The sequence below is a fragment of the Bufo gargarizans genome, chromosome 2, assembly GCF_014858855.1.
Source record: "Bufo gargarizans isolate SCDJY-AF-19 chromosome 2, ASM1485885v1, whole genome shotgun sequence".
NCBI lineage: Eukaryota > Metazoa > Chordata > Amphibia > Anura > Bufonidae > Bufo > Bufo gargarizans.
Genome location: NC_058081.1, coordinates 655829553 through 655857498, shown reverse-complemented (window position 1 = coordinate 655857498; position 27946 = coordinate 655829553). Strand labels below are relative to the sequence as shown.

The window sequence follows — 27946 nt, the reverse complement described above, 5'->3', positions numbered from 1 at the left end:
CCTGCAGAACCAGATACATTGGAAAATTGTGGTGCTGTTTCCAGAACAACACCAACCATGTTTTTCTCCCCTAATACCACCCTATTTATTGTTCACCTTCGTGCCTTCAACTTCATTTTCACTTGGCCAACTGAATAGACACATAAGAACCAGTCCAACCTGAGGTCCTCTAAGAAGATAAGGGCAAATACAGCGACCAACTGGTAATAAGGTTTTATCAGTCCAGAATTTCATAAAGACCTAAAGGTGATGGGTCATGGATAAACTGTGGCATGAATATACAGGTTTACTAGGTTTCATCACACTTACAGGCTGACCAGATCCAGGCACTGAGCAGAATATGGTATATTTGCGAATGATGCCATTGGGTTTAGTTGGAGGTAGCCAGGAGACCACAACGCTGCTTGATGAGGCTGGTACAGCTTTAATTCCTGCAGGGGGACCTGGGACTGAATCAAGTACAGGAGTCGTTAGCCGTGTGCATGCAGGTTATACTACACAATTCACTGTCCGGTTACAAGCAATGCTCCAATATCCACGTCATCAGACATCACACTACTCACTGTCCTCCTTGGTTTGCAGGTACAGCACACTGCTGCGTACTCCATCCCCTGCCTGAGTGTAAGCCAGGACTTGCACGCTATAATTGGTGAACTTCTCGAGAGATTTCAGCTCCACTCGCTCCCGAGGGGTGGTTATATTCTGCATTTCTCCCCATTCTGCAGACAAAAAGGGTACAGCATCTAGTAGATGGAAAACATGGGATAATATTAAACATGGATGAAACTTTGCAATTTACACTATATTCTTGGAGACCAAGACTGTACAGTGGCATTGTGCACTGTCTACACCCCCGAGTCTGTGCACCTGCTGTTTACACTGAAGTCTACGTATGCATCATACACATTGACTGGCAGTACAGATGGGTTCAGTCGGTAAACAATACAAGGAACCTCCAAACAACCTCCATATGATTAGAACTCCTAAAAGATGTAATAAGGATTCAATAAAATTGAGATGTAAATATACAGGGGGATGAAATACACCTTCACTATACACCACTCCACATGCTATATAGTGTGATGCTGATGGTCAGTGTCCCCAGCATCTCCTGATTCCTCAAGAAGCTCTCTGCTGCCGTTGGTTCATGTCTGCCAGTGTCCCTCTGCTTCCGTCGGGCATAGATGCCGCAGTGTGTCTTGTCTGGTGCTACACTGTAGTCCTCTTCTGGCCATCTCCTGTCTACTAGTTCTTGCTTTGGTCCCTTAGGGCGTGCTTGCACTTTACAAGTCCTTTAAAGTCCAGTGTGTGCCTGATCTGTCCCTAGTCCGATAGCTGTGTTCCATGGGTCATTTAAGGCGCCTTCCCTTATGGGAAAGTGCCTGAGCAGTAAGGTTCTTCGCCAGTCTAGATCGTGCAAACACAGTTGACCTTTCTAAACTGCTGTGCTTGACTTCTGCCTGTTTATCATGCTCAATCTGACCCGCTTGCCCTGACCTGTTGTTGGTTTACTGGGTTTAGCAAAATACATCTCCATTAACCTCAGCCTGTCCACTGATCATTTATCTGCATCTGTGCCCTTGCCGCCATGACCCAGGTGGGTCAGCAGTCACTGAACAGAAACTACTTCCAAAGGTGGTGGGCTGATAATCCCCCTGCGGCAAAGTCCAGATTCCTGCATAGGAGTGAGATGCCAAAGAGTCAAAGCTCTAAGTGAAATCTGTTCAGTGACCCAGTGGGTCCACACCTGCTGTGCTACATGAAAAAGTTTGATCTTCTCCATAAAACACAAAAACTTTCTTAAGGTGAATGTCCAGTCAGGAGGTCAAAAATGAAATGTACTTGCTATTAATTTTCTTCAGATCTAGCTGCTTGGCTGCTTTTTATCTCATCTATATTAAGCAGAGCTGGAGTCTGTGACTACAGATTGGCTGCAGTGCCTGCAGGGAGTCTGAGGTAGTCTAAGACACGCCCTCTGTCTCCTTATTGGTTCAGTATGCTGCTCTCTCCCACCCCCTGTGGCTCTGCTTCCTCAGATTGGTTGCTTTTGTATAAACACAAGTCTATAACCAGGAAGGGAGGAGAATGAGCATGAGTAATGGGGAGCCTGAGGGTTTCTTTATTAAAGCACCAAAAATCCACTTGCCAAATAACTTCAAGCCCATTTCTTTCTCTCCTAATTGTCTTATTTAAAACTTACCTCCATCAGGGTAGAGTGACCAGTAGATGACTCTGTAACCCTTAAGAACCCCATTCAGAGAACTTCGAGGTGGCTCAGACCAAGAAATTACAGCCACGTCAGATGTGATGGAAAGAGCTCGTATGTTCTCTGGAGGCTGACTTGGCACTGTGAATGATATATAGTAGATTGTAGTACAGTAGTATAGTGACACCCATGAATACATAACATATAAAACTATGTACATTCATTATAAGCATATAAACAATATTGATGCTCTTTTGGCTTCCATCAGGTAAAGGAGCTCTATGGATACATTTGGTATATATGCCTGGAGCTCTTCTCAGTGTATAGCATATGTCAATCGAGCTCTAATGTCATAGGAACAGAAATGACCTGGTATAATAGTCATTCACCCATAGCATGGAGCCAGCAGACTTCTAGGGAGTCCTACTGTATGGAGCCATATAGCGTCTTTTCTGTCCGACACCATATGCATGGGACATAACAGAATTGCACCATGTTCCATGGTAATTCATAGAGTTGCGATCCTGTACAATAGCGTATGCTCAAGCAAGGTATGTTCACACGTGTCAGATTTGCAAACTGTAAATTTGACATGTACCATATTTTAGCACACTGAATTCTGGTCTGATGTGCACGAGGATTAACCCCCGTTCAATGGGGCTAGTCCACATCAGGCTAATCTGCTGGCTATCTTGTGCAGAGTCCGCAGGAGTAAGTAGCAAAGATACATTTTCCATGGTGTGTGAATATGTATTGGGACCTGCATGGGACCTTCAGAAATGTCTGCAAAATGCGGGGCTGCAGAACAGACTTATGGATGCTGTCCGCATCTTTTGCTGCCCCATTGAAATGAACGGGTCTGCATCTGATCCACAAAAAATGCAGATTGGATGCGGACGAAACCCACGGTCGTGTGCGTGAGGTGATAGGCTCCAAATGGGTTGTCTTCTGCTGGACTTTTAGGGTGCATTGACACAACCGAAAGTATTTTGTGGTCTGAAAACTGAGGCTGTGTTCATGCCGCATCACGGTGAGGCCCACTGACTTCAATGGGTCCATGGTCCACATGTTGCGGCAAAGTATAGGACATGTCCTAATTGTTGCTGTGCGTCTCACTGGAGAATCCTTTGGAGGCCCAGTCCATCCAGATTACTAGAGTCACCTCTACATGTATGCTCACCTGTAGCCATCCCATCAATTAGAACATTTCTCTGTTTATGCAGAATACTAAGGGTTGGCTTCTGTTAGCGTATCGGCTATAGTTATGATACAACACGGAGAATAATACCGCACTCACCATCCTCTAAGGTAGTAGCATTGATCTCAGTGGAAGACGGTCCAGTTCCTGCTCTATTGAACGCTTGGACGACCACTCCATATTGAGCAAACTTCTTCATGTTGTCCAAAGTGTAGACCTCCCCATCTCCTGTAGCTTTCATCTCTACGATACTATACTGGCCGTTACTACCTGGCCCGTTTTCTCTGTAGCCAATCTGGTACCCACGGATCACGCCATTCTGTAGTTCTTTTCTTGGTGCCTAGGAGATTAAGGTTATTGAAATGTGAGTCAGCCAACATTAGGCAAGCATCCCAGAAATGCAATGAATTGACCCATGAGAAAGTCACTTATATATCTAAAACGGCATCGGATACTATACAATAAAAATACATATGAGGCACTGGGCTGACGATTATGTCAAGAGGAGGTTACTTAGCTCTTAAAAATGAAAATCTTCCTTTATCAACTGCAGTATATTTTACAGGAATAGGCATACAGCAATATTGGAGCATAGTAGGAACAAGTGAGCAATGGACGAGGAAACTGAGATTTAGAGAACGTTCCAACAAAAGAGCTCTTTTCATACTGCTCTTCCCCTACACGAGAGCTCCTGTCACAGACATCAAAGGGATCAACAGACCCCGATTCTCCTTCTGACCCCCATACTTTGGTTTAGCTGTTTTCTTGCTGTAGGGAATATTGCAGCAGACTACACTATTCCATCCATACAGAAGAATTCAGTAAGAAACATATACCTCAACATTTTTTTAGAAATGGGAGCCTATGGGTGACAGATGTGCTCCTCATGGTAGGAAACCTATGCCGTACACTGCAGAACGCAGAGTGAAGGGAGGCAAATAATTAGCACAAATGAAATAAATCCTAATTATTATGACATTACATATGCAATAAGAAGGCCCCTAAATCCACCTTACCTTCCAGGTCACTTGGATACTCTGAGAAGTTAAAGGCTGAAGTGTGACATCCATGGGTGGTCCATCGGGAGCTGTGGAATTGGGAACATATCAATGGCATGGTCACATCTGATATCTCCAGAGCATGTTGGTCATGTTCACACATACTATATTATATGCTCTATGAAACTAGGAGCACACCACAAGCTGCTTTGGCTGACTTTGGTCTAGATAGAATATCTCAGCAAGGTCAGGCAGGCAAAGGAAATGTTCTAGAATGTTTAACCTCTCCATGAGAGCGGATGTCCCCAATGTGATATGAATGGGGCCTACACTATGTGTTTTTTGGACTTGACTTGGAGTAGCCATTGGAAAATGGATCTGAGGTTGGAGAACGAAATTAAGATTTAAGGAGGAGAGTCTGAGAAGTGGTGTCAAAATGGTTTTATTAACTGCAACTGATTTATGTGGTCATTACTATCCCTTCAGTTATTTTGTGGCTATCCGTTGTACATTCATGCATGCTTAACGTATCTCATAATATAGGGACCTCGGCGATCACTTACCTGCTTCTTCGGTACTGATGGTCAGCTCTTTACTTGGCTCACTACGCCCAATCTTATTGAAGGAGTACATTCGTATGCTGTATACAGAGGCTGGGTGCAGATCAACAATATTAGCCTGGTTGATGATGGGGGAGATATTTCGGGTGGATTGTTTAAAGTCCCAGGTGTCTAGAGGAAAAGGAGGTGATTGTTAGATGTGTTTTTTAGTACTGGGTGCTAGAATTGCCTATGATAACTTTATAAGTAGTGGTGCCAATAGTGAGCCTGTCCTCCATCAGTGGCATAAGGAGGTCCCTCCATTCCCACTCCCCCCCGCTAACTCTTTGAAGCAAGGCTCAAGAGGTAAGAGGGACAGAGAAGAGGCCGTGGTGCTCAGCTCAGCCTCTTTCTAAGCCAGTGATGTCACGTTCATTGATTACAGGGCCTGTGTGCAGCTTCGTCCCATTCAAGTTGCTCAGCTCCATAGGAACTATAGCTGTGGTAGACTTGGAGCCTAAGGGTTGAGGTTACCATAATGAATGAACGGCTCCCTTGATCAACGTGTGGTGGAGCCATGAGGGAGCGCTTCAATGGAAAAGGCTCTCAGATGCCGTGGTCAGAATTGACCACAGTAGCTGAGGGGTGAAATGTCTGTGATCGGCAATAACGCTGATCATAAATATTGCCTCTGGTTGTCTGCTGTTTAAAACAGCAGAAACCAGGCGGTTATGGCACCAGCTTGTTTAAAACCCCAGACTTCCACCATACACGTATGGAGGTCATCCTTAAGGGATTCATGGGAGTTTGATTAGTATAAGTCTGCGAAAATAATACATATTTAAGGCTATTTGGCTTCACAGCATTTGTCTGGGCTAGAAGCTTCCAGTTCCCAGGCATACTCTAGGGAAAGACTGCTGGTCTATTAAAGGGCTACACCTCTCAGTGGGTATGGTAGCACTATATTTCGGGAGAGTATTGCTCTTGAGAGAATACTGTACCACCAGGCTGGATCAGTTTTGAGCACAGACATATGTAAAGATTTTATCTGGGTGTGACATATGGAGTGTATCCTCTCTGTCCAGCTGAAAGTTCATTGAAACTGTTAATTAGGATCGTTCCTACTACTAGTAGTACAGGTCTCTGCACATTTGCTGAAAGTTTCCAGTAAAATACTGTTCACCTGTTCACCAAGCCGGCCTTATCACTGTGCAGCGCCGCGCCTGGATCCCTGCCTTGCAGGTCTCAGCACTCAGCACTGAGTTTTTTTAAATCTCAGTGACACTTTAAGGTCGATATATATTAACACAGTGATGTAATATTTATTGATATTAGCACTGCTACATCTATACTAATTTATAGGAAAGGTTAATTACACATAGTAATGTCACAGTATGGAAAAAATGTGCACAATGATGTCACAGAACAGGGAAAATAAATATAGTGATGTCACTGCTAAAGGCTAAGGACTAGAGGGACATCATAGAACGGGGATAATAACATTGTGATGTCACAGTATGGGAATAGTGTACACAGTGATGTCACAGAACAGAGAAAATAAACATTGTGATGTCACGTCAAAGGCCAGGGACCTCAGTGATATCACAGAACAGGGATACTACTAATAACACAGTGATGTCACAGAACAAGGAAAATAAACATTGTGATGTCACCTCAAAGGCCAGGGACCTCGGTGATGTCACAGAACAGGGATACTACTAATACCACAGTGATGTCACAGAACAGGGATACTACTAATAACACAGTGATGTCACAGAACAGGGAAAATAAACATTGTGATAAAACTAAAAGCTATGCACACAGTTATGTCCCAGTACAGGGATAATAAGCACTGGTACTTCCCCATGGGGCAGAGTGGCCCTAAGCCCACAAGTGACTGCAAACCCTGCACCCCACTCAGTGTGCACCCCTGGAAGAAGAGCGTTACCTGATTTATTTTTGTATTCAATATCAAAGGCAGTAATGATGCTGTTTCCATCGAATCTCTGCGTCCAGCGAAGATTCATGCTGCGAGCTTTAACTTCTCGAATTTCCAGTTCAGGGGGGTCTGGAGGTTCTGCCAGATTAATAATTTTTAAAAAAGTCAGAAAGGTGAATGAACCCCCTCCCCCTAAAAAATCTATGTCTTTTCTCTGTGTCTGTACCTTGCACGGTGAGCTGAATAAGGCCCCTGTCCTCTCCATATGAATTTATGGCGTGACAGGAAAAAAACACAGAGTCTCCGCGCTCCGCCGGCTTAAGCTACGGGAACAAATATAATCGTCAGAAACAAGATCATCTCACATTTTTATTGATTTCAATATAAACGTAAAATCCATCGAATCCATCGAGCTCCACCCTCACCGTCAGCGTTGAGATAACTTCATCTCCACTGTCTTTGGTGGCGATCACATATCGCAGGTTCCGGTCCGGATCTATGACCGTGTCGCCTTTCTCCCAGCGGATGATAATGGGGCGTTCTCCTCGCGCTGTACAGTTTAAACCCTTTGTCTGGCCTTTGATTGCAATAGTTGTATTGGGGTGAGAAGTAATGGTGGCAGGAACTAAAGTGACAAAAAATAAAAAAAAGCATGGAAGGATTAGGCAGATGGCCAGAGGGGAAACAGATTGGTTTATTGGAAGACTGCACAGTCATATGCTGCCAAACTCCGAGACAATGTTTTATGAAGGGCACAGGCAATGGCACAGAAACATGTCTGGTCCTACACCGACCATGACCATAAAATAGTCACTGATCAGAATTCCTATATCCGCTGCTCTGCACGCCGCACGTCAGATGTGCACAGTCTCGTAACGCAAGCATTCTGAGATCTCTCCACCTGGGGGCACTAACCCCCCTCCCATCCGCGATATTACAGGCTCAGGTCGAAGCTGCAGAAGCAGACGGAGGCCGCGGGCAGCTGAGCTATCGCTCGCTGCGCTTGTAAAGCCGTCTCCAGTGAAGTGGCAGAGAGACACGCTCCACATCATTTCAATTTGTAGTACGGCCGAAGAGAGGAGGAGAAAGACGGAAAGAGTAGGGTGCGGAGGGAGAGAGCAAAGGGAGAGAAAGAAGAAGGGAAGGGTGGAATGAAGGAGGAATGCAAAGGAAAGGCAGAAGGAAAGAGCAAGAAATAAAGAAAGATAGAGCGGTAATGATAATGAAGGATACTATCAACTATGGTTCATGCCCACGGCCATATTACGACTTGTACAAAGCTGTAATATGGCACCCATGGAATTCTAGGAGCCCAAAATCTGCCTATTCCTCCAATTTTATAGGGAACCATACAGAAGTTATATCTGTTCCATATGTTGTAATATGTTCCATTGGGTGCGTTACACTAAAGCAATGCTTCCAGGAGACAATAATTCTGTATGATGGTGCTGTATGGAGACATATGGCGGCATATGGAGCAATTACAACTCTGTAATAGGGAGCCGTACGGACCCCAACTCTATATACAGTCCTAGTACTGCATTCCAAAATAATTGCCATCATACAGGCCTAAATCTTTTTTTGCGAGACTAAAGTGCCCATACACCTTCAATAATGGCCGGCTGAGTGCTCATTACTCTCAACTGCCCCATTCACACTCGGAAGCACATTCACATGTTTCCAATGGGGCTCGGGGTATAAGCTGCAGTCAGACACCTCAGGCAGCGGATTATTTAATGTAATTCACTTGTTCCTCCAACAGATAAAGTTGGCGTGTCCCCATGAACATATGCCAGTCCTGCCAATATCGGTGGATTTGGTCATCTTTGCTCTTACAATGACTTTGGGCACCTTTAGGTGTAAGACCAAAAAAATCTCCCAAAACTCAATAACAGTAATCCACATTTTGCCTGATTTTATCAACAAAGAAACATAATACACAGAATAATTTGTTAAAGGTACAAGAACATCTGCATTTTTTCCAATACAATATAATTCCATAGCGATTGAGAAAAAAAAATAATTAAAGGGCATCTGCAGTACCCCAGTGCAGGGTGTATCTGCAAATACAGTAGTTTTGTTCTTAAATGTTATTTAAAATATTGTTATACCATGTTGTGTATTTCAATCAGTGTAGTGTGTATGGCTGGCAAAACCAGGGTTAATCACCCGGGGTCAGCCCTCCTAAGAGGTTAGATGTGGGCTGGCCCCACTCCTAACCTTTAGGGAGAGTCTAGACTGGAGTTTCAGAGAAGAAGGAAGCAAAGTGCTTCTTCCTGGGCCTCAAGTTCCAGAGACTAACAGATCTCTGCAATATCTACAGCTAGAGAATGACAGAAAGAGAAAGAGGGAGAAAAGGAAAACTTGGAATCTGCAAGGCCAATTAAAGGAGCCAGAAATACAGCGACTACTGCCATTCAGACCTTACTGCAGTGGAGGGATACTGTTAAAACAACCTTGATACTTGGACACGTCCTGGTCAAACGTAACTTCAGAGCCCTGTGTCCTGCAGTGGAAACTACAGCCACCATGGCAAGACTACTATTGTCTGCCATAGATTCTACTTACAGACATTAGCAAGCTTGAGAGGAAAGAGGGCCATAACGCCCACCCTTGCCAAAATTCATACATCGCTATCTGGAGAGAATTGCGCAGTGTGCAACTGGAACTGCTATCCCCCTATTTTGAAATATAGTAAAGAGAAACATTTATGCTTCTATCCTTGGCCTGGTTTCCTGACTCCTACGCCATACACTGGCCATTGCAATAAACGCACCCTGCCTTGCGCCCATCCAAACATCAAGGGCACCACATTTACTATCAAGCAGAATCCCCAGAATCGGCTGTGACTCCCCTTTACACTGCAAAGTTCCAATTTACACCAATTGGCCAATAACCAAGCCAGTTGGTGTAAATCAGGGATGTCAAATACGTGGCCCTCCAGTTGTTGCAAAACTAAAACTCCCAGCATGCCCTGAGAGCTGTAGGCTATCCAGGCAATATGGAAGTTGTAGTTTTGCAACAGTTGGCGGGCCATGAGTTTGACATCCCTGGTGTAAATAAATAAGCCCTTCTTTACTAAAGTTCAGAATAGGAGTAGTAGTACATCTGACAGTAACAAGTCACAGTTCCAAGTTTACCCCAGTGCAATTCCAATAGCAATGTATGGATGACAGCAATGATGGAGGTTACAGTACTTCTCTCTGTCTCTCTCTAAAGTCTCTCAGTAGAACTTTAGGCATGCAGTGAGCTTCTTTGTAAATGTTTCTGCAAATCCTTGGACTGAGGGGAGCAGATGCCTAAACGTCTCCAGGTGTGGAAGGGTGTGATAACAACGTTCCCTTTCACAGCAGCAAAGTCTCTCTCTACCATAAATGTGCACAATACCTTGCTGTCTGACTCCAGTGCACAGCCAGCAGATTCTGGACATCTTAATTTCTTCTCTCTGGAGCACTTTTAATAAAGTTCCTTCCTTTCAACCCCAAACTGTCCATACAGTGCCATTACGTATACAAACACAACATTTGACTTAGCAACATAACATTACAACAATATACCCTTTGCAGTGACCCTGTTCTGGGGTTTCTGCAACTCTATGTTGTGTCATTCCTCGGTTATTCCTACTGGAAGTTTATTAATGAAATGCCAACAATACAATAAAGGTTCAACTGGATGTTACTTCTTGGGGGTGTGTCCCAGCGTGTCTGATACTGTCTAATCAGTGCTGCCAGAGTCTATATTTGCAGGTATCACCCCCCCCCCCCCCCCCCCAACTGGTAAGACCCAGCCGGACGTTTATTCATAAAGTTCTAGCAGGAATAATAGAGGAATGTAAGAACATAGAGATTACGGCGGTCTGGCTTTCTGACGCCGGGGAGCAAGTAGGAGATTCTGAGGATGCGGGCGGTGCTGGGCTCCTTCACGCTGGACTCATCTTAGGGACCGGACTCATCTCAGGTTAATTTACATATGTATCAAATCGTTTTTTTTACACAATAAAAGCACACAGAGCTATGGGGACTGGGTATTGCGGATGTGCTAGCGGCCATCTAGGAACCCATGTCCTCAGCTCTATACACAAAATCCAGATGACAGGTTCCCTAAGTGAACTTTACATATATGGTGCTCTGTATAGCTGTTATTCTAGTCTGATAATTCGGTGTCCTTGGTTTCATTTCTTGGAATAAAATGCATTTAAATACTGTAAAATAATAAATGTTACCAATATATTATGCAACGCAAGGAAAGAGGAATACTACGTGAGAACATACCGCATGCTTTAAACGCCAGTTAATTAATTAAGAGCAGACTGAACAGGATTACAGGGGTCTCTGCAGGGTGACAGATTTACCCCCTCCTCCAGGCTGCAGCCCTACAGCTTTATATTGATTTGCTAGAATGTCATCGCTAATACTTCATCAATATCCCATAACTGAACATAAGCGCTGTAACCTTCTTATCTTCTTATGAAACTCCTCCAGAAGTCAGGCCAGATTACACCACAAAGTGATGCTTAAAACATAATCCTCGCAAAACCCACAATGGACTTTGGGGAGCACAATGGAGTAATAAATGTGACTTTTTGTCCCGCTTCTTGTCATGCCCCCGGCTGTATTATATATTAGCTACCGGTATATAAGTCCTCTTCTGATACAGAGTACTTCTTGTTGGATTCCATATGATTCCAACTGAAAAAAAAAACTATTACCACTGTACTCCATACATCCCTTTTAGGGGAGATTACTCCACCCCGCAGTCCGTGGGAGCCTGTAGGGGTCCATGCCATATAATGCGCTTGTATTCAGGTGTAACCTCTGTCATGAGGAATTGTTAGATCATATTATGGCCCCTTTCAGACGAGAGAGTTCCGCACATCGGACTCGCAGCGCGAGTATGCGGCAGCTCCCATTCTGACCTCCCAGCACTGCCAGAGTAGCATAGAATTATACTGATTTATGATGCTATGTAACCCTTAGAGGTCTGGAATGTATTGTACAACACTGACATATGCTGTCAATGCTATGCAACCCTGGCAGTGTTAGGAGGTCAGGACGGGAGCTGCTGCATACTCACGCTGCGAGACCGATGCGGGGGAAAAGAAAAGGGGTAGGACTAGCCTAAAATGATTAACACTGAGGCCATTGCAGCTGCATGGAAGGTATGCATTTTGACTCTTGATCACAATGTTATTCTAAGAACTTATCCCTTTAAAAGAAAACTCCAGATTGAAAGGCATCTGTCAGCAGTTTTGTACCTATGACACTGGCTGACCTGTTGCATGGGCACTTGGCAGCTGAAGGCATCTGTGTTGGTCCCATGTTCACATGTGCCCGCATTGCTGAGAAAAATTATGTTTTAATATATACAAATGAGCCTCTAGGAGCAACGGGGGCGTTACCATTACACCTAGAGACTCTGCTCTCTCTGCAACTGCCGCACCCCCTCCAGACCAGGCAGTGTAAATGTCATCACACTGAAACCTGCCAATGAAAGTGCAGAGGTCGTGACAGTTGCTGAGAGAGCTGAGCCTCTAGGTGTAATGACAACGCCCCCGTTGCTCCTAGAGGCTCATTTGCATATATTAAAACTTATTTTTTTTTTAGCAACGAGCACATATGAACATGGGACCAACACAGATGCCTTCAGCTGCCAAGCGCACATGTAACAGGCCAGCCAGTTTCATAGGTACAAATCTGTGTTATGTTGGTGGTTGTCAGGTTCCTTTTTTTGGTCTATTAGAGGGTGTCAGAAAAATGCTATTCCTCCTGACCCCCTTTACAAGCATGAATGTGTTCTCAGTGGGCAATGGGGACAATGCTGCTGCCAGAAACCGATGTTGTAACTCAACCTCCCTGTCCTTTTTTCTCCTAACATCTGCCAAACATTTCATTTGCATTACATTTTCGGTCAGTCCTATCTACAGGCTAGGCACCTGCTAGTCAGGTAATTCCCTTCCATCTATTTGCAGCGGATGTCAACCAGAGCTTTATTTCATGCACATTTCAGGAGAACACCGTCCTAGTCTTGTGTATTCAGAACTTACTTTTCACAGTAAGAAACATTGACTTGCTGATGTCGGTGCCCACGCCATTGCTGGCCTGGCATAGGTAATAACCGATATCCTCTTCCAGAACATGACGTATAAGTAAGGAGCTGTTGGGCAGAATCTGGATCCGGCCAGTGAGCGGCACCGGGTGGTACTGTTGGGGGTTCCCACTGCCTAGATTAAGACAAAAGACATTTGATGAATATGAAATGGAAGCTGGCACTTCTGTGGCTGCGCCATGCGCGGAGCTGAGCCTTAATGATGTGTGACAGAGGAAGAGCTGCAGCCCATAGTGTCGCAGTACACGAGATGGGGAGGAAGATACGGCATCTGTTTGATGTCTATATGTCGGTATACAACCGCATCATGGCGAGCTGTCATTGTGAGGTGGCAGGTACCTAGCAGCACCGTGCTGCGGAGGGTGTGCGCAGTGACTGTGTGTGTGGTAGGACCGCCGCTCTCACCTTTGGCATGTTTCCAGACCACCTTTGGAGGTGGATAGCCGTCGACAGAACAATTCAGGACCCCAGCTTTGCCGTAAATTCCGTCTTGATTGTTTGGCTGAACAACAAATCTGGGGGGCACTGTGACAAGAGGGAAAAGATAAAGCTCCATTTCACCGCAGAGCATAATACAACAACAGGGTGTTTATAATGCATGTCATTACTGCTGCGCATTCACAATGCAGAGCGCTTTACTTTGAAATCACTATGAAAGGACCGCACTTTTTTTCCCCTTCTTCTCTAGGAACCTGGATCGCAACGATCCTCATGGAGATGGCTGCAGAACACTCTAGATTGTGCGTTGCATATTTCTCAAAGTATTTGTCTTTACTGTCATTTTGCAGAGCATTGCATCACGCAGCACCCTGCACCCCAAACCACACAGAGCATGCCCAAAGCCTGCAAGAGCGATGCACCTCCCTCCAAGCGCTATGCAGAACACTGCCCATTGCGCTCAAAGCCATGCAGAGGATTGCACCTTTCTCCAAAAGTACCGCATTTTAGGGAGCGTTCACACAACCGCATCCATCTTACAGTCTGCAAAATACAGATGTGGCCCATGTGCATCCTGCACTTTTCACTGGCACCACTGAAAAAGTGCCTATTCTTGTCCGCAAAAAGGACAGGAATAGGATAACTTTTATAATTTGAGGCTTGGCTGCATGGATGATATCCTTGGGCTGTTCGCATTTTTTTCGGCCCCATAGAAATGAATAGGTCCGAGTGAGATCTGCAGAACATGCAACCATTTCTGCAGAAATGTCCTATCTTTGTCCTCAAAATGGACAAGAATGGGACATGTTCTATCTTTTTGCGGGGTCGTGGAATGGACATACGGCTGTGGAACCGGACTGAAAATAGGCTTGTGTGAATGCTCCCTTAGGGCTCATGCATTTTTTTTCAGATCGGATATGAACCCTTTCATTTTAATGGGGCCACAAAATATGCGGACAGCACACCGTGTGCTGTCCACGTCTGTATGTCCGTTCTGCGATCCTGCAAAAAAGATTGAACGTGTCCTATACTCGTCCGACATTTTGCAGAAATGGTAGCATGCACTCCGCCGGTGTCCGTATTTTTCAGATCCACAATTTGCGGACCACAAAACGGATACGGTTGTGTGCATGAGCCCTTAGGGCTCATTCAGACGGCCGTGTGCTGTCCGCTAAAATGCAGATCCGTTTTTTAACGGATTGCATTCCGCATTTTTGCGGACCCACGTCCTGATTTTCACTGACAGGTATAAGACATGTTTTATTTGTCTTGCAGAGCCGTAAAATGGAAGAAAAGAGCCGCATGGAAGTGAATAGGTCTGCATCTAATGTGCAAAAAAACGGATCCGCATTTTTGTGGACAGCATACAGCCGTCTTAACGAGCCTCTAATCAAAGCAGTGAGTATGTCTTTGTACTCTGCGTTTTTACCCCACACCCAGGACGATGAAGAGCTCCGCAGCCAGTTACTGTATCAAAAGCAAACAAACTGGAATCCGAGATCAAGCAGATCTTTCGATGCCAACAACACCGCATCTGAATTCCGCCCGCTCAAGTAGAATGTATGCAGAGCATTGCACCTCCCACACATGAGAATGCACATGCCTCACTTAGTGCCCACCATAAGCTTCCAGCGCACACACGCCGCTCCCCACATCTGTCCTGCGATATTTATTCCAGGCGAACACAGACCAATGAATATTTATCTGTATGTGCCGCTGCTCATTATATATTCATGATTATATCACCATGCCGCACTGAATCACAAGCTCATCACATATTCATGCTTACATTAACACAGCGCATTAAAAACTCGTTAAATCCACAGGGCCCATTAACCCTCTGGAAGCTGTCACTCAGAAGTAAGCGGTCAAAATTACATTTCACCATTTGCTTAAAAAAAAATGTCCTCCTCCACGGATCCTTTTCTGCAGGTAGCACGGGCTGACGTTTCTATGTTGTGTCTGTCTCAGTCGTGGGGCCCTGCGGCTGAAGAAGGGGCCGACCTAAAACTTACCTATTGTCTATGGACAGGCTACATATAGAGATTTACATGGCGGTGACCTAGATGAGACGTGCCTATGACCATCTCCCATAGTCATGGACTTACACTAAGCTGGCCATACACACAAGATAACTATTGGCCCCCGATCCCGCCATACAAATGCATGCTTGGCCCAGGATGGGGAGAGTGGAGAACCAAAGGATTAGGCTGCTGAAATCCAACATGCCCAATCTTATCTCCTCCGACATTACCTGTCAGGGGAAAGTCGGGAGGTCCCATACACATTAGTCGGCAGAACGAGCCGAAACCAGCAGGTTCAGTCTATGTAGGTCTAATGTGTATGGTTCGCTTTACTACATGTGGCTTCTTGGCTATTGGCAGCGGATGTTACTATAGTACCCCAATGAGACTAAGGGTTTCTTAGCATTAGTTAAAGGGGTTGTCCCACAAAATATATTCTACATGTTTCAAACCAGCACCTGGATCTGAATACTTTTGTAATTGCATGTAATTAAAAATGTTGTATAGCCACCGAGTTATTCAATGAAATCTATCTGTACAGCGCCACCTGCTGTTTGCTCTTTTTCTAATTGCTCTATCCGCCTCACTGAGGTGGACGCACATGCTCAGTTCCATCCAGCTGAAAAAGACAGGTCACGACCCCTGAGAAAGGGCCCCCACTCAGCAGCCAGCTTGAAATAAAGCTAGCACAGCTATTGGAGCAATGAATAGGGGCTGGTGTCCGATTTTTTATTTTTGACATTAATCATGGGATAATTCTTTCAAAATTGGCGGTAGAGTTGTAACCCGAATTTCAGAGGGAGCGGTGTGATGCCTAAAGAGTTTGTCTTCCTTTAGAAAACTTATTTTCATCCACCCTATGAGAAATAAGTCAAAACGCCAACAGCCAGTGGATTACCTTCCAGGACTAGAAAAAGATGGCTTCTTTCTTCCAAAAACAGCACCACTCCTGCCCACTGGTGGCGTGTGGTATTACAGCTCAGCTTCAATCACTTCAATGGAGCTGAGCTGCAATACAAGACACAACCCAAGGACAGGTGGGGTGCTGCTTCTGGAATAATGCAGCCATGTTGTTCTAATCCAGGACGACCCCTTTAATGTGTCGTAGTTTGTGAGATTCCCAAACTCGCTTCCATATCATCAATACATCTTCCAAATATTGCTTCACTGCTTTTTTTAGAGGCTTCTTCAAATATTCCATAGAACAAAAACATAAAATCCACATAGGAAAAAAGTCCACATGTGAACAGAGTCTAAAGGTGCAAGACAAGTTATGGAAAATTAGATTCGGCTGTTTCGCCGAACCTTTAGACCCTGTTCACATTGTGGACTTTTTTCCAATGTGGATTTTATGCTTTTGCTATAGGGATATTTAAAGGAAGCTTACTTTCTATGGATCATATACCCTATTAGAGCATTCTGAGTTAATACTGAAGGGGTCCTCTGTTTAGGATCCTATTCTCTTGGCCAAAGTGGAAAACAGTTAGGCCTCTTTCACATGGGCATTGCGGGAAAATGTGCGGGTGCGTTGCGGGAACACGTGCGATTTTTCCGCGCAAGTGCAAAACATTGTAATGTGTTTTGCACTCTCGTGAGAAAAATCGCGCAGGTTTGGTACCCAAACCCGAACTTCTTCACAGAAGTTCGGGCTTGGGATCGGTGTTCTGTAGATTGTATTATTTTCCCTTATAACATGGTTATAAGGGAAAATAATAGCATTCTGAATACAGAATGCATTGTAAAATAGCGCTGGAGGGGTTAAAAAAATAATAATAATAATTTAACTCACCTTAGTCCACTTGATCGCGAAGCCGGCATCTCCTTCTGTCTTCATCTTAGCTGTGTGGAGGAACAGGACCTGTGGTGACGTCACTCCGGTCATTACATGATCCATCACATGATCTTTTACCATGGTGATGGATCATGTGATGACCGGAGTGACGTCACCACAGGTCCTGTTCCTCCACACAGCTAAGATGAAGACAGAAGGAGATGCCGGCTTCGCTATCAAGTGGACTAAGGTGAGTTAAATAATTTTTTTATTTTTTTTAACCCCTCCAGCGCTATGTTACTATGCATTCTGTATTCAGAATGCTATTATTTTCCCTTATAACCATGTTATAAGGGAAAATAATAATGATCGGGTCTCCATCCCGATCGTCTCCTAGCAACCGTGCGTGAAAATCGCACCGCATCCGCACTTGCTTGCATTCATTTCTATGGGGCCTGCGTTACGTGAAAAACGCACAAAATAGAGCATGCTGCGATTTTCACGCAACGCATAAGTGATGCATGAAAATCACCGCTCATGTGAACAGCCCCATAGAAATGAATGGGTCGGGATTCAGTGCGGGTGCAATGCGTTCAACTCACGCATCGCATCCGCGCGGAATACTCGCCCGTGTGAAAGGGGCCTTAGGCCTCATGTACAGGGACGTTGCCGGGCGTGGCCCATATTGCGTCCTGCAAACAGCATTCAATCTGATATGGAAGCGGAATGGAGGCGCGGAACCCCATGGAAGCGCTATGGAGTTTCTCTTCGTGCCTCTGCACCGCAAAAAATAGAACTTGTTCTATTTTTTTGCGGTGTGGACAGATCATGGACCCATTCGAGCTAAATGGGATTAGACCCATTCGAGCTAAATGGTTTGGATCCGCTGTGGCAACCGCACAGATAGTGCCTGTGCATTGGGGACCGCAAATTGCGGTCCCCAATGCACGGAGCATCCAAGCAACGGCCGTGTGCATGAGGCTTTCCAAAGATCTTCTCATTCTGGAAGGTTTGTCCTGTCCTGCATTACACAGACAACCCACTGATCTGAATGGACACTGTGCAGTGCTTCACTTCCCCTATGGTGGCGCTGTAGAGAAATTGCACACTTACTGCCAGGTATCTCCACAAATTACAGTAGATCGCCAGGGGACCTAGCAGAAGAATGCTTTGTGATCAACTTAGGCCGGGTTTACACCACGGCTATTTTTTCACGTTGTTCTGCTATGTTAAATTTTTTTTACATTTGAGCTTATTGTGAAGGGGCCTTTATAACAAAACCAGAGCGCCCAAAGCAGAAAATGTCTCTAACCTGATATACTAGATATTGATGGACTATCGTCAGCTCTATCCCTTGTGCAGTGGACGGAGCTGGTAACTGCAGTATTCACTTCAATGGGAGCAGCACCTGCAGTTACCAGCTCCGTCCACCACACAATGGATGGAGCTGTGGAGTTTTGGTGCTGTCGTCTGGCACCAGAGCTACTAGGTTACAGCCGATTGGTAGAGTGTGGGGTGTCGGGCCCATGCAGACAGCACACTCATCCATTCATTTCTATGGGGCTTTGCACACATCCATATTTTTTGTGGATCCGTGTGGCCATTCTACAAATGATAGAACATGTCCTATTCTGATCCACAATGCGAACGGCAACAGTCTTTTTTTATGGATGGGGGTGAGATAAATTGCAGCGCGCAAATGGAAGGCATCAGTATTTTGTGGTTCCATGAAGTGCATGGGGCCACAGGGAAATGCATCTTAAAAAGGGTTGTCTCACTTGAGCAAATGGCATTGATCATGTAGATACAGTTAATACAAGGCACTTACTAATGTATTGTGATTGTCCATATTCCTTCCTTTGCCGGCTTGATTCATTTTTCCGTCACATTATACACTGCTCGTTTCCATGGTTACAACCACCCTTACAGCGCAGATACAGGGGGCGTGGCATCGGAGCTGCTGCGCACGCGTGCTTGTCTGCACTTCAGCGGTAACAGCCACCAGAGAGGCCAGCACTTTTTCCTATATAGTGCAAGCATGACCACCCCTGGGGGATTGCAGGGTGGTCATAACTCCGGGAAACGAGCAGTGTATAATGTGACGGAAAAATTAATCAAGCCGGCAAAGGAGGCAACATGGACAATCACAATACATTAGTAAGTGCCTTGTATTAACTCTTTCTGCATGATAAATGCCCCTTTAACAAGACAACTAATTAAGAAAGCACAGCCTCACACGTTCCTGCGTTAAGTTTAGAAATACAATGGCGATGACAAGTTTTGACACTTATTTCTGCCAGGCTGTGCTCATTTTCCCTCTGCCTCCTCTACGGCTCCTCACCGATGGCTGCTGAAATATCATAAAATTAAGACATTTGTATTCAGCTAGTTTTTGTCTAGCAAAAGTAGTAACAGCTCTGCTCTGGTAGAAGAGAAAATAAAAAGCTAGTGGGAAGGGGACATTCAATTTACAGTATAGACGGGGTGACTGGTAAGTGACAGAACGACAAGCATGACGCTACTGTGAGCTTACTTCCAATGAAAGTAATGGCTGTAGCCTCATCTTCTTAGGCAGCTACTTTAAATTCAGACACACCATGGCTGACAGATGGAAAATGAGCTTCATACAGAAAATACGTTTTACAGATAATCACAAGGGAAGTACAGGAAAAACTCAATTTTGGATGATCATTGGTTCTCACAACTTCCCCTTACCAGATGTATTCCATTTCCAACATGTGTGGGAAATGGGACCATGTACGGCTGCTTAGGCTAGGTTCACACCGCGTTCGGACACTATGGGGGTAATTTGCTCCACAATCAGTGACTTTTCCCCAGTCACGCCAGGTCTAAAATAGTGGACGTGGCGCGGGGGAGGAAGACGACGGGCCGTAGAAAATTGTCTAAATGTAAGACCGCTCGGAAGATGTCTTACATTCAGAACTGGCGCTGGATGCGCCGAAGTTATGTAAAGGCCAGAGCGCCTCTTCATTAATTAGGCAGATCCACCTCCAGATATAGGGGTTATTAAGACCAGCGTCTAAAATGCATATGGTTGTGATATTATGCTTTTCAATAAAGTTGAGACATTTTCTTGCTATATATTTGGGTAAAAGAAATCTATGGGCAGGGTAGATGTATAAGTTAAAAAGGTTTTCTGAGATATTTTCTTACTGATAACCTTCCTCTGGTTAGGTCATCAGTATCTGATCGGTGGGGGTCCGACAACCTTGACCCCACTAATCAGCTGTTTGAGAAGGCATTGACGCTCGCAGTAGTACAGCAGCCTTCTCACAGCTTTTCTTAGGCCATGTGATGTCATGTTCATTGGTCACATGGCCTACGAGCATACCCGCCCCACTTACGTGAGATGGGCTGAGCCGCGATACCAATCACAGCAGCTATCCAATGTACGGCGCCGTGCCTGATGTGCAGAGAGAAGGCTGAGGAGCTACTGCAAACACCAAGGCCTGCAAACAACTGATTGGCGGGGGTCCCAGGGGTCAGACCCCCAGCGGATACTGATGAACTATCCAAAAATTTGAGAAAACCCCTTTAAGTACATTTTCTGGCATATATTAGCCAAAACAAACTTTTCCTGAAAAGGGTCAAAACAGCTTACACATAAAAAATGGAAGGCAATAAATAATGCTTAGCTACACGGACCATGGAAATGGCAAAGACCAAAAATGTCTGATCATATGGAAGCTGTACCTGCATTTCCAGTACCTGACCCACTGTTCAGTGCCAGCGGTGCTTGGAAAATGCCCAGAAGGACACACACACACACATATAAGATAGCACATCAATGGTTAAGGTTTTCATACATTGCTTTTGGTTTGGACACATTTTTACAGGAGCATCGCCCGTCTCACGTCAGCTCCTTCCTGCTGATGTAGCATTTCTCCTGCTCTGTCGCACACAGCACTGCTATCCCACCAGCTCTTACCTCGCACTATAAGCTGCCTCTCCCGGCTCACCGTGGCCGCGTCATTACTTGCTATGCAGGTGTAGTTGCCATTATGCTTCAGAGATACACTGGAGATCTGCAGGGAGCTCATGAATTCCTTGGTCTCAATGGTGATGCCGGAACTGGAGACAATGACCTGGCCATCCTTGCGCCAGGTGATACGAATGGGCATATCTCCGGAGGACACAACACATGGGATGTAAAGTAGTTGTCCGATGGAGGCAGGGGGGAACTCAAAGGGCTGAATAAGTGGAGGCACTGAGAGGTAAATATAGACAGAATTAGTCACCTTATAGCCTTCACATACATGCACAATCAGTGTAAGTCACTGGTCTTTCCTTAGAACGGTGTTGTGTCATTCTTCTGTTATTCCTTCTAATTAGGCAACTTTCACACTTGCGGCAGCCTGCTGGATCCGTGCTAACACTAGCCCACCGCGCCGCAGGAAGTCCACTCCGGCACCATTCACTATAATGGGGGTGGGCTGGAGGTCCGGCCGCAGCACAGCAAACAAGCCGAGATGCGGTCGGCATGTTTGCTGTGCTGTGGCCGGACCTTTGGCCAGCCCCCATAGTGAATGGGGCCGGAGTGGACTTCTGGCGGCATGGTGGCTAGTGTTAGCACGGATCCAGCAGGCTGTTCCCCTGCCAGACCCTGCTGCCGCAAGTGTGAAAGTAGCCTAAGTTGAAAACTGGGAGTTACCATTAACCTTGTCAATGGCGTCATTGATAAGGAAAATGGTCATGCCCAACGAATTCATACATTTCGTGTAGGAATATCAGAGGGATGGCACACTGCAGGTTTCTAAGCAACGGTGCTTCAGAACTGTTAATTTCATTAAAGGGAGTCTGTCAGTGGTTTTGACCATGCTAAACTGCTGATAGCCCAAGGAAGGAGCTGGGGAAACCAGGAAAAACATAACTTTTGTGGAGCTTTTATTATGAGGGGTAGTGTGAATATGAAGTTTAAGGGTCCATTCACACGTCCGTTGTTTCTTTCCTGATCTTTTCCGTTTTTCGCAGAACAGATCTGGACCAGATCTGTACCCATTTATTTTCAATATCTGACATTGTGCTGTCCGATTTGTTTCAGGACCCATTGAAAATGAATGGCTACAGATCTGGTCCAGATCTGTTCCGCAAAAAACGGAACAGATCAGGAAAGAAACAACGGACGTGTGAATGGACTTTTATTCTGACAAATTATACTTCAGCAAATTCCCAGGAAGTGTATCTTCACTGTAAAGTGCTTCCTACACTGAGCTTCTTTAAAGCCCCTCCCCACTATTCTGAGTGACAGCTGTAGCATCCAACCAGGAGACCACTACAGCTGTCACTCAGAGCAGAGGGAAAAGAGCAGAGAGCATTTCACAGTGGAGCTCGCCCTTCTGGACACTTGCTGGAGCAGAACATGGCAGAATAAAATATCATATTCACACTACTCCTGATAATAAAAACCTTTTTGTATTGTATTTTCTAAGTTTGTATTGCTCTCCCCAGCCCCTGCCTATGGCTGTCAGCAGGCTATCAGGCATAAAACTGCTGACAGCCTCCCTAAGTATTTACTAAGCAGACTAGGTGCTAAGAAAATTTAACTGAATATTTTCTCTTTTTTTAGTGGTACATATAATACCATAGACTTTAGGAATCGGTTTGACTACATCAGGAGAAAATTAAAATATTAGCATCAACAGAAAAAAACAACCAAAAAAATAGTAAATGTTGAAGGCACATTGGTTACCTGGCTTCTGTTCTATCCTGCTCTGCTTCTTACCCTAAGTTCACATCAGCATCCGGAAATCCAGCACTTCCGGCAGAGGAACAGATTTCACTGGATCCTGCATTGCTGGACACGACCTGGCACCGCCGAACCCCATTGACTATAATGAGATCTGAGCACTTTCTGGCATAAATGTCAGGCTTTTGGCCAGACAAAAAGCCCTGCATGTACGACTTTTTGTCTGGCAGAAAGCCGGCATTTTACCGGACTAAGACCAGATCCCCGTCAGATGCCACTAGAGTCAATGGTGATCCGGCGATAAACACGTCAAAATCCGGTATCCTGTACTTCTGCTACACTATTCTATCATATGGGACCTATAGGAGCTTGAAGTTGTTACCCACAGTAAGACGAGAGTGCGATAGACGGCCTCAGCGACGGTGCCGAGTAACACAGGGAAGCCGCGCACAATCTCAGTCTGGCTCTCACACGCCGCTCTATTCATTAGGAAGGATCTCTCCCCGGGTGCTCCTGAATAATTGATGTGCTGGAGAAGCTTTTAAGTCTCCGGCAGATCTAGGAGACCACGACGGACGCATTATTTTTTAAAAGCCAACAAACACTACGGAAAACAGCGAGCGGAGACTGGGAGTAAAGGGCAGGGCATTAATACGCCGTGTTTACACAGCAGGTCCCTGTGCTGGGGCTTGTCAGAGAAACAGATCAGGGGTGAGGAGGAGGCGGAGAGGGGGGCCACAGTCAGAGCTGTACAAGAAGCAGGGCATACGAGTGGTTAATTCTGCACTGGACAGATGGATAGCCTCTCTTAGCCTCTGTATAAAATACGATCCTGGCTTCTTTTGGATCTATATGTTGAGGATGTACAATATATACATCTCACATCGGACTGTGATGGGTGGCATCTGTCACTCTTAGGGTCCCATTGTAAAAAGTATACCTTAGCCTGCGGTGGCCCTGTGTACGGGATGGTACTCAGATACATGCCACCCTGATGGGGGTCAAAAGGACACTAAATGGGGGCCTATGATAATTTTAACCTATACGCTGGGTGCGTTCTCTGGCATATGTATAGTGTACTAACGCAGTATGTGCTTTCCCTTAGGGTCCGTTCACACATTGGGTTTAAACTGCGCAGCTTTGGTGCAGATAGCTGCGCTGAAATTTCACCAGTTGCCGTGTGGTTTCTGCCTCCTATTCATTTCAATGGAAGGTAGCACTGAGGAACTTAAGGCCCCATTCACACGACCATATTTTTTGTCCGCGTCCGATCCTCATTTTTTTTTGCGGATTGGATGCGGACCTATTAATTTCGATGGGGCTGCAAAACAAGGCGGACAGCGCGCTATCTGCTGTCTACATCTGCATGTCCGTTCTGCGGTTCCGCAAAAAAGATAGAACACGTCCTCTTCTTGGCATTGTTACAATGGGTCCGCAAAACAAACGAATGCAACAAGCACGTCACCCGTATTTTTTGCGGATCCACGTTTCACGGACAGCAAAATACATACCGTGGCGTGAATGCACCCTAGAGCTGCGACCGTGCTGAGAAGGGACATGTCGAAAAACATGTTTGGCAAAATTTTAGCGTGGCTGTCCATATGGCTGGTTACATGGCAACAATTTTATACCCTCTTATATACTCCTGAATGTCAAATCTGTACAGAACTGACAGTATCGTTTAGGACTACGTTTTGTTACCCAGCTTTCCTAGAAGATCAGGTATTGGGGACATATATACGCATGGTGAGGGGTGTCAGGAGCACATACATACATAAGAATTTAGATTTTGGGAACAGACAACCTCTGGCCATGGCCATACACATTAGATTAATGTCAGCAGAATCCTCTGATTTGGTGGGATTAGTGGACCATCTAATGCGTAAGAGGGTGTCCATGTCCACAGCAGATGTCAGGAGAAAGGATTGGGCTGTTAGATTCCAACATGCCCGCTCCTTCTGTTCACAGGGGAGATAAGTAACCACCAGAGGTGTCTGGCAGTGGCTTCCTTCCCCTCTTCTCATTCAGAACACATGCATGCTTGGCTGGGGGTGCATGTGTATGGGTGGGTTGGTAGAGATAGCTGTCGGACGACAACTACCTAATGTGTTAAAGGGGTATCTGATCGGTAGGGGGCCGACACCCAACACCCCCGCCGATCAGCTGTTTGAGAAGGCATGGTGCTCGAAGTAGAGCCGTGGCCTTCTCTCAGCTTTACCTAGGCCATGGGAGGACACGTTCATCGATCAGTTCGCAGTAGCGCTGAGGCCTTCTCTCTACTCACCAAGCACGGCACTGTACAGTGTATAGCGGTTGTACTTGTACATTTATTTTAATGGGGCTGAGCTGCGCTTAGGCAAGTGACCCATGAACCGTGACGTCACTGTCCTAGGCAAAGGCCACAGCAGTACCGCGAGCGCCGATGCATTCTCAAACAGCGGATCGGTGGGGGTTCTGGGTGTCAAATCCCCACTGATCAGATACTAATGACCTATTCTGAGGATTGGTCATCAGTATAAAAGCCTTGGAAAATCCCTTTAACATTCACCTGTGCTTTTTTAACTGTTTCTTTAAAGGGGTGGTTCAGGTGGCTACGTTTTTTCCAGACTCAAATATTTTTCCTAGCGCAACACTTATCCATAGGCTGTGTCTGGTATTGCGGTGAATGAAGCTGAGTCGCAATACCACAAACAGCCTGAAAACAGGTGCGACACAGTTTTTGTAAAAAAGCTGTCACATTTGTTTTTCTCTAAAACTGGACATCCCCTTTAAGCAAGTGTAATACGCATAGAGGATACTGATTTCCTAATAACAGATGCGGATGCAGCAATGGCCTCTTTCTCCATGCTATAAATCTGTGGATAGAGATACAAAGCTGCAGTATTGTGAGTCAGTCATAAAGTCACTGCATTGTAAGTCAATGTCGGGGCTGTTCACTACGGCGGTTCGTCTTTGTGTATCCCATTTGCCCTCTGACCTTTGACGGTGATGTGGACGCTCTGGCTGATGGAGAGCTGCGGTTGAATGAGGACACTGCACAGGTATTCGCCTTCATCCATTCCCTTCTGTACGTCACTCAGCATCAGGGTCCCATTCTCGAAGACCACCTGCCTGTGGTTATCGGGGAGCAGTAGAGAATCCTTGTACCAACTGATGAAGTAGTAGGGATAGCCAATTACCCGGCAATGAATGAAGCTATCTCTTCCAGCCACCGCTGTCAGGTTCTTCATAGGACGGATACTAGGTGGTCCTGAAGTGAGGTGCAAGGAACGTACATTAGGTGGACACAAATCAAGGAGATACATAAGAGTTAGGGGCAAGAATGTTAAAGACAAGGGAATAAGAAAAGACCACCCCCGAGGAGCAGTAAAAGACTTGTACAGAAATCATTACTGAAAGTGAGAAAAGTACAGGAAACAGAGCAAAAGGTGAGGAATATGAGATATGAAGGATAACCAAGGGATTAGACGATGGAGAGAAATGAAAGAGATTTCCCATAAATGAAGGATTACTGCGAGAGACTAAAGCCAATGGATATTTAGAAATGTTGGGATTTACGCTATAGGAGAATGTATAGTCTACAATCTGCTTACTCTAACAGATCTCATAGGGGCTCCTGTAAAGCTATTGCGAGGGGTTGTCTGAGATTAGAAAAAAAGGTCTCTTTCTTTCAGAAACAGCGCCACTCTTGTCCACGGGTTGTGCCAGATACTGCAGCTCAGCTCCATTAACTTCAATGGCGAGGAGCTGCAATGCAAGACACAGACCATGGTCACGAGTCGCACTGTTTCTGGAAAAATTCTGGTGAAATGTACTATTCTGTGTAGCAAGGACTTCAATACAGTATGTCTAATATAAGAGCTAAAGTCCTGTGGTTAAGGGCGGCCTTCGTAGGAACCGTAATTTTATGCTACAGACAATTCCGCCTCTAAATACACATTTATTCAAAGGAGATCTTGACACGGATTTGCTGCGGCTTTTGTGTCCGTAGCAAAAATTTGAGGAACGTGTGAAGGCACCCCAAGTGTGAATGCAGGTCTCTGCCATAGACACTTTCATAAAATTATTCCTGATGACTGCAAGTACTCAGTTCAGTAGAAGAATGAATTCCCCATAAGGAGAAAAAAAATTCATAAATGGAAATCACGCATGACCCTCAGCAAAAATTACTTCTGTACATCAGCCATATTACAGCTCAGTATGGAGCCGCAATACGACTTCTGGGCCTTCTCAGAGGTGGACATGCTATATGTACGACCCAGACAGCTGCACAGGGTCCTTCTAGATAAGGGGGCTCATTTTCACGTTAAAGGCAGCTTCCTACTGTCCTATTAGGTTGCATGTAAGGGACTGGGCTAATGGGCTGCCCATACAGGACATCCTCGGAGACCAGAGGTCCGAGCATGCATGTCTTCTGAACAGGAGGAGGGGTATAAACTGCTGCCAGACACCTCTACAGACGGCTTATATCCCTGAGAACAAGAGCATCAGATATGTTGAAATCCTTCTCTCCTCCGACTTCTGCCATTAGGGAAAAGTATAGTTATTGTCCATATTGCTTCCTTCGTTGACTGGATTCATTTTTCTATCACATTATACACTGCTTGTTTCCATTATTATGACCACCCTGCAATCCATCAGTGGTGGCCGTGCTTGCACACTATTAGAAAGAGCACCAGCCTATGTGAGCTCCCGCGGTCCCGGCCACCAGAGAGGCCGGCACCTTTTTTTATAACGTGCAAGCGTGGCCACCGCTGATGCATTGCAGGGTGGTCGTAACCATGGAAACAAAAACTGTATAATGTGATGAAAAATGAATGCAGCCAGCAAAGGAAGCAATATGGACAATCACAATACATTAGTAAGTGGCTTGTAATAACTTTCTCTACATGATAAATGCTGTTTACTGCAGTGACACAACCCTTTTAAGCTGGTCATACTCATTAGACGTGTATAAATGCCACTTGCTGAAGCGACACAATCCCTTCAAGCAATAAGAGCTCTGTGCTGCAATATTATAT

The 27946-nt window shown here is 45.4% G+C and overlaps 1 protein-coding gene across 2 annotated transcripts in view; it reads right to left on the bottom strand.

Moving 5' to 3' along the window:
* Positions 1-27946, bottom strand: part of DSCAML1 (DS cell adhesion molecule like 1) — a 174721-nt gene that overhangs the window by 16426 nt on the left and 130349 nt on the right. For both annotated transcript variants that reach the window (XM_044278433.1, XM_044278432.1), the window contains exons 7-19: positions 25903-26175; positions 21168-21446; positions 13391-13510; positions 12924-13100; positions 7306-7505; positions 7107-7203; positions 6890-7018; positions 4966-5133; positions 4421-4491; positions 3504-3744; positions 2201-2347; positions 564-719; positions 310-449 (exon numbers count right to left, since the gene is read on the bottom strand). In XM_044278433.1, coding sequence (XP_044134368.1) covers positions 310-449; positions 564-719; positions 2201-2347; positions 3504-3744; positions 4421-4491; positions 4966-5133; positions 6890-7018; positions 7107-7203; positions 7306-7505; positions 12924-13100; positions 13391-13510; positions 21168-21446; positions 25903-26175 — 2198 coding nt within the window. The remainder of the gene's footprint in view (positions 1-309; positions 450-563; positions 720-2200; positions 2348-3503; positions 3745-4420; positions 4492-4965; positions 5134-6889; positions 7019-7106; positions 7204-7305; positions 7506-12923; positions 13101-13390; positions 13511-21167; positions 21447-25902; positions 26176-27946) is intronic.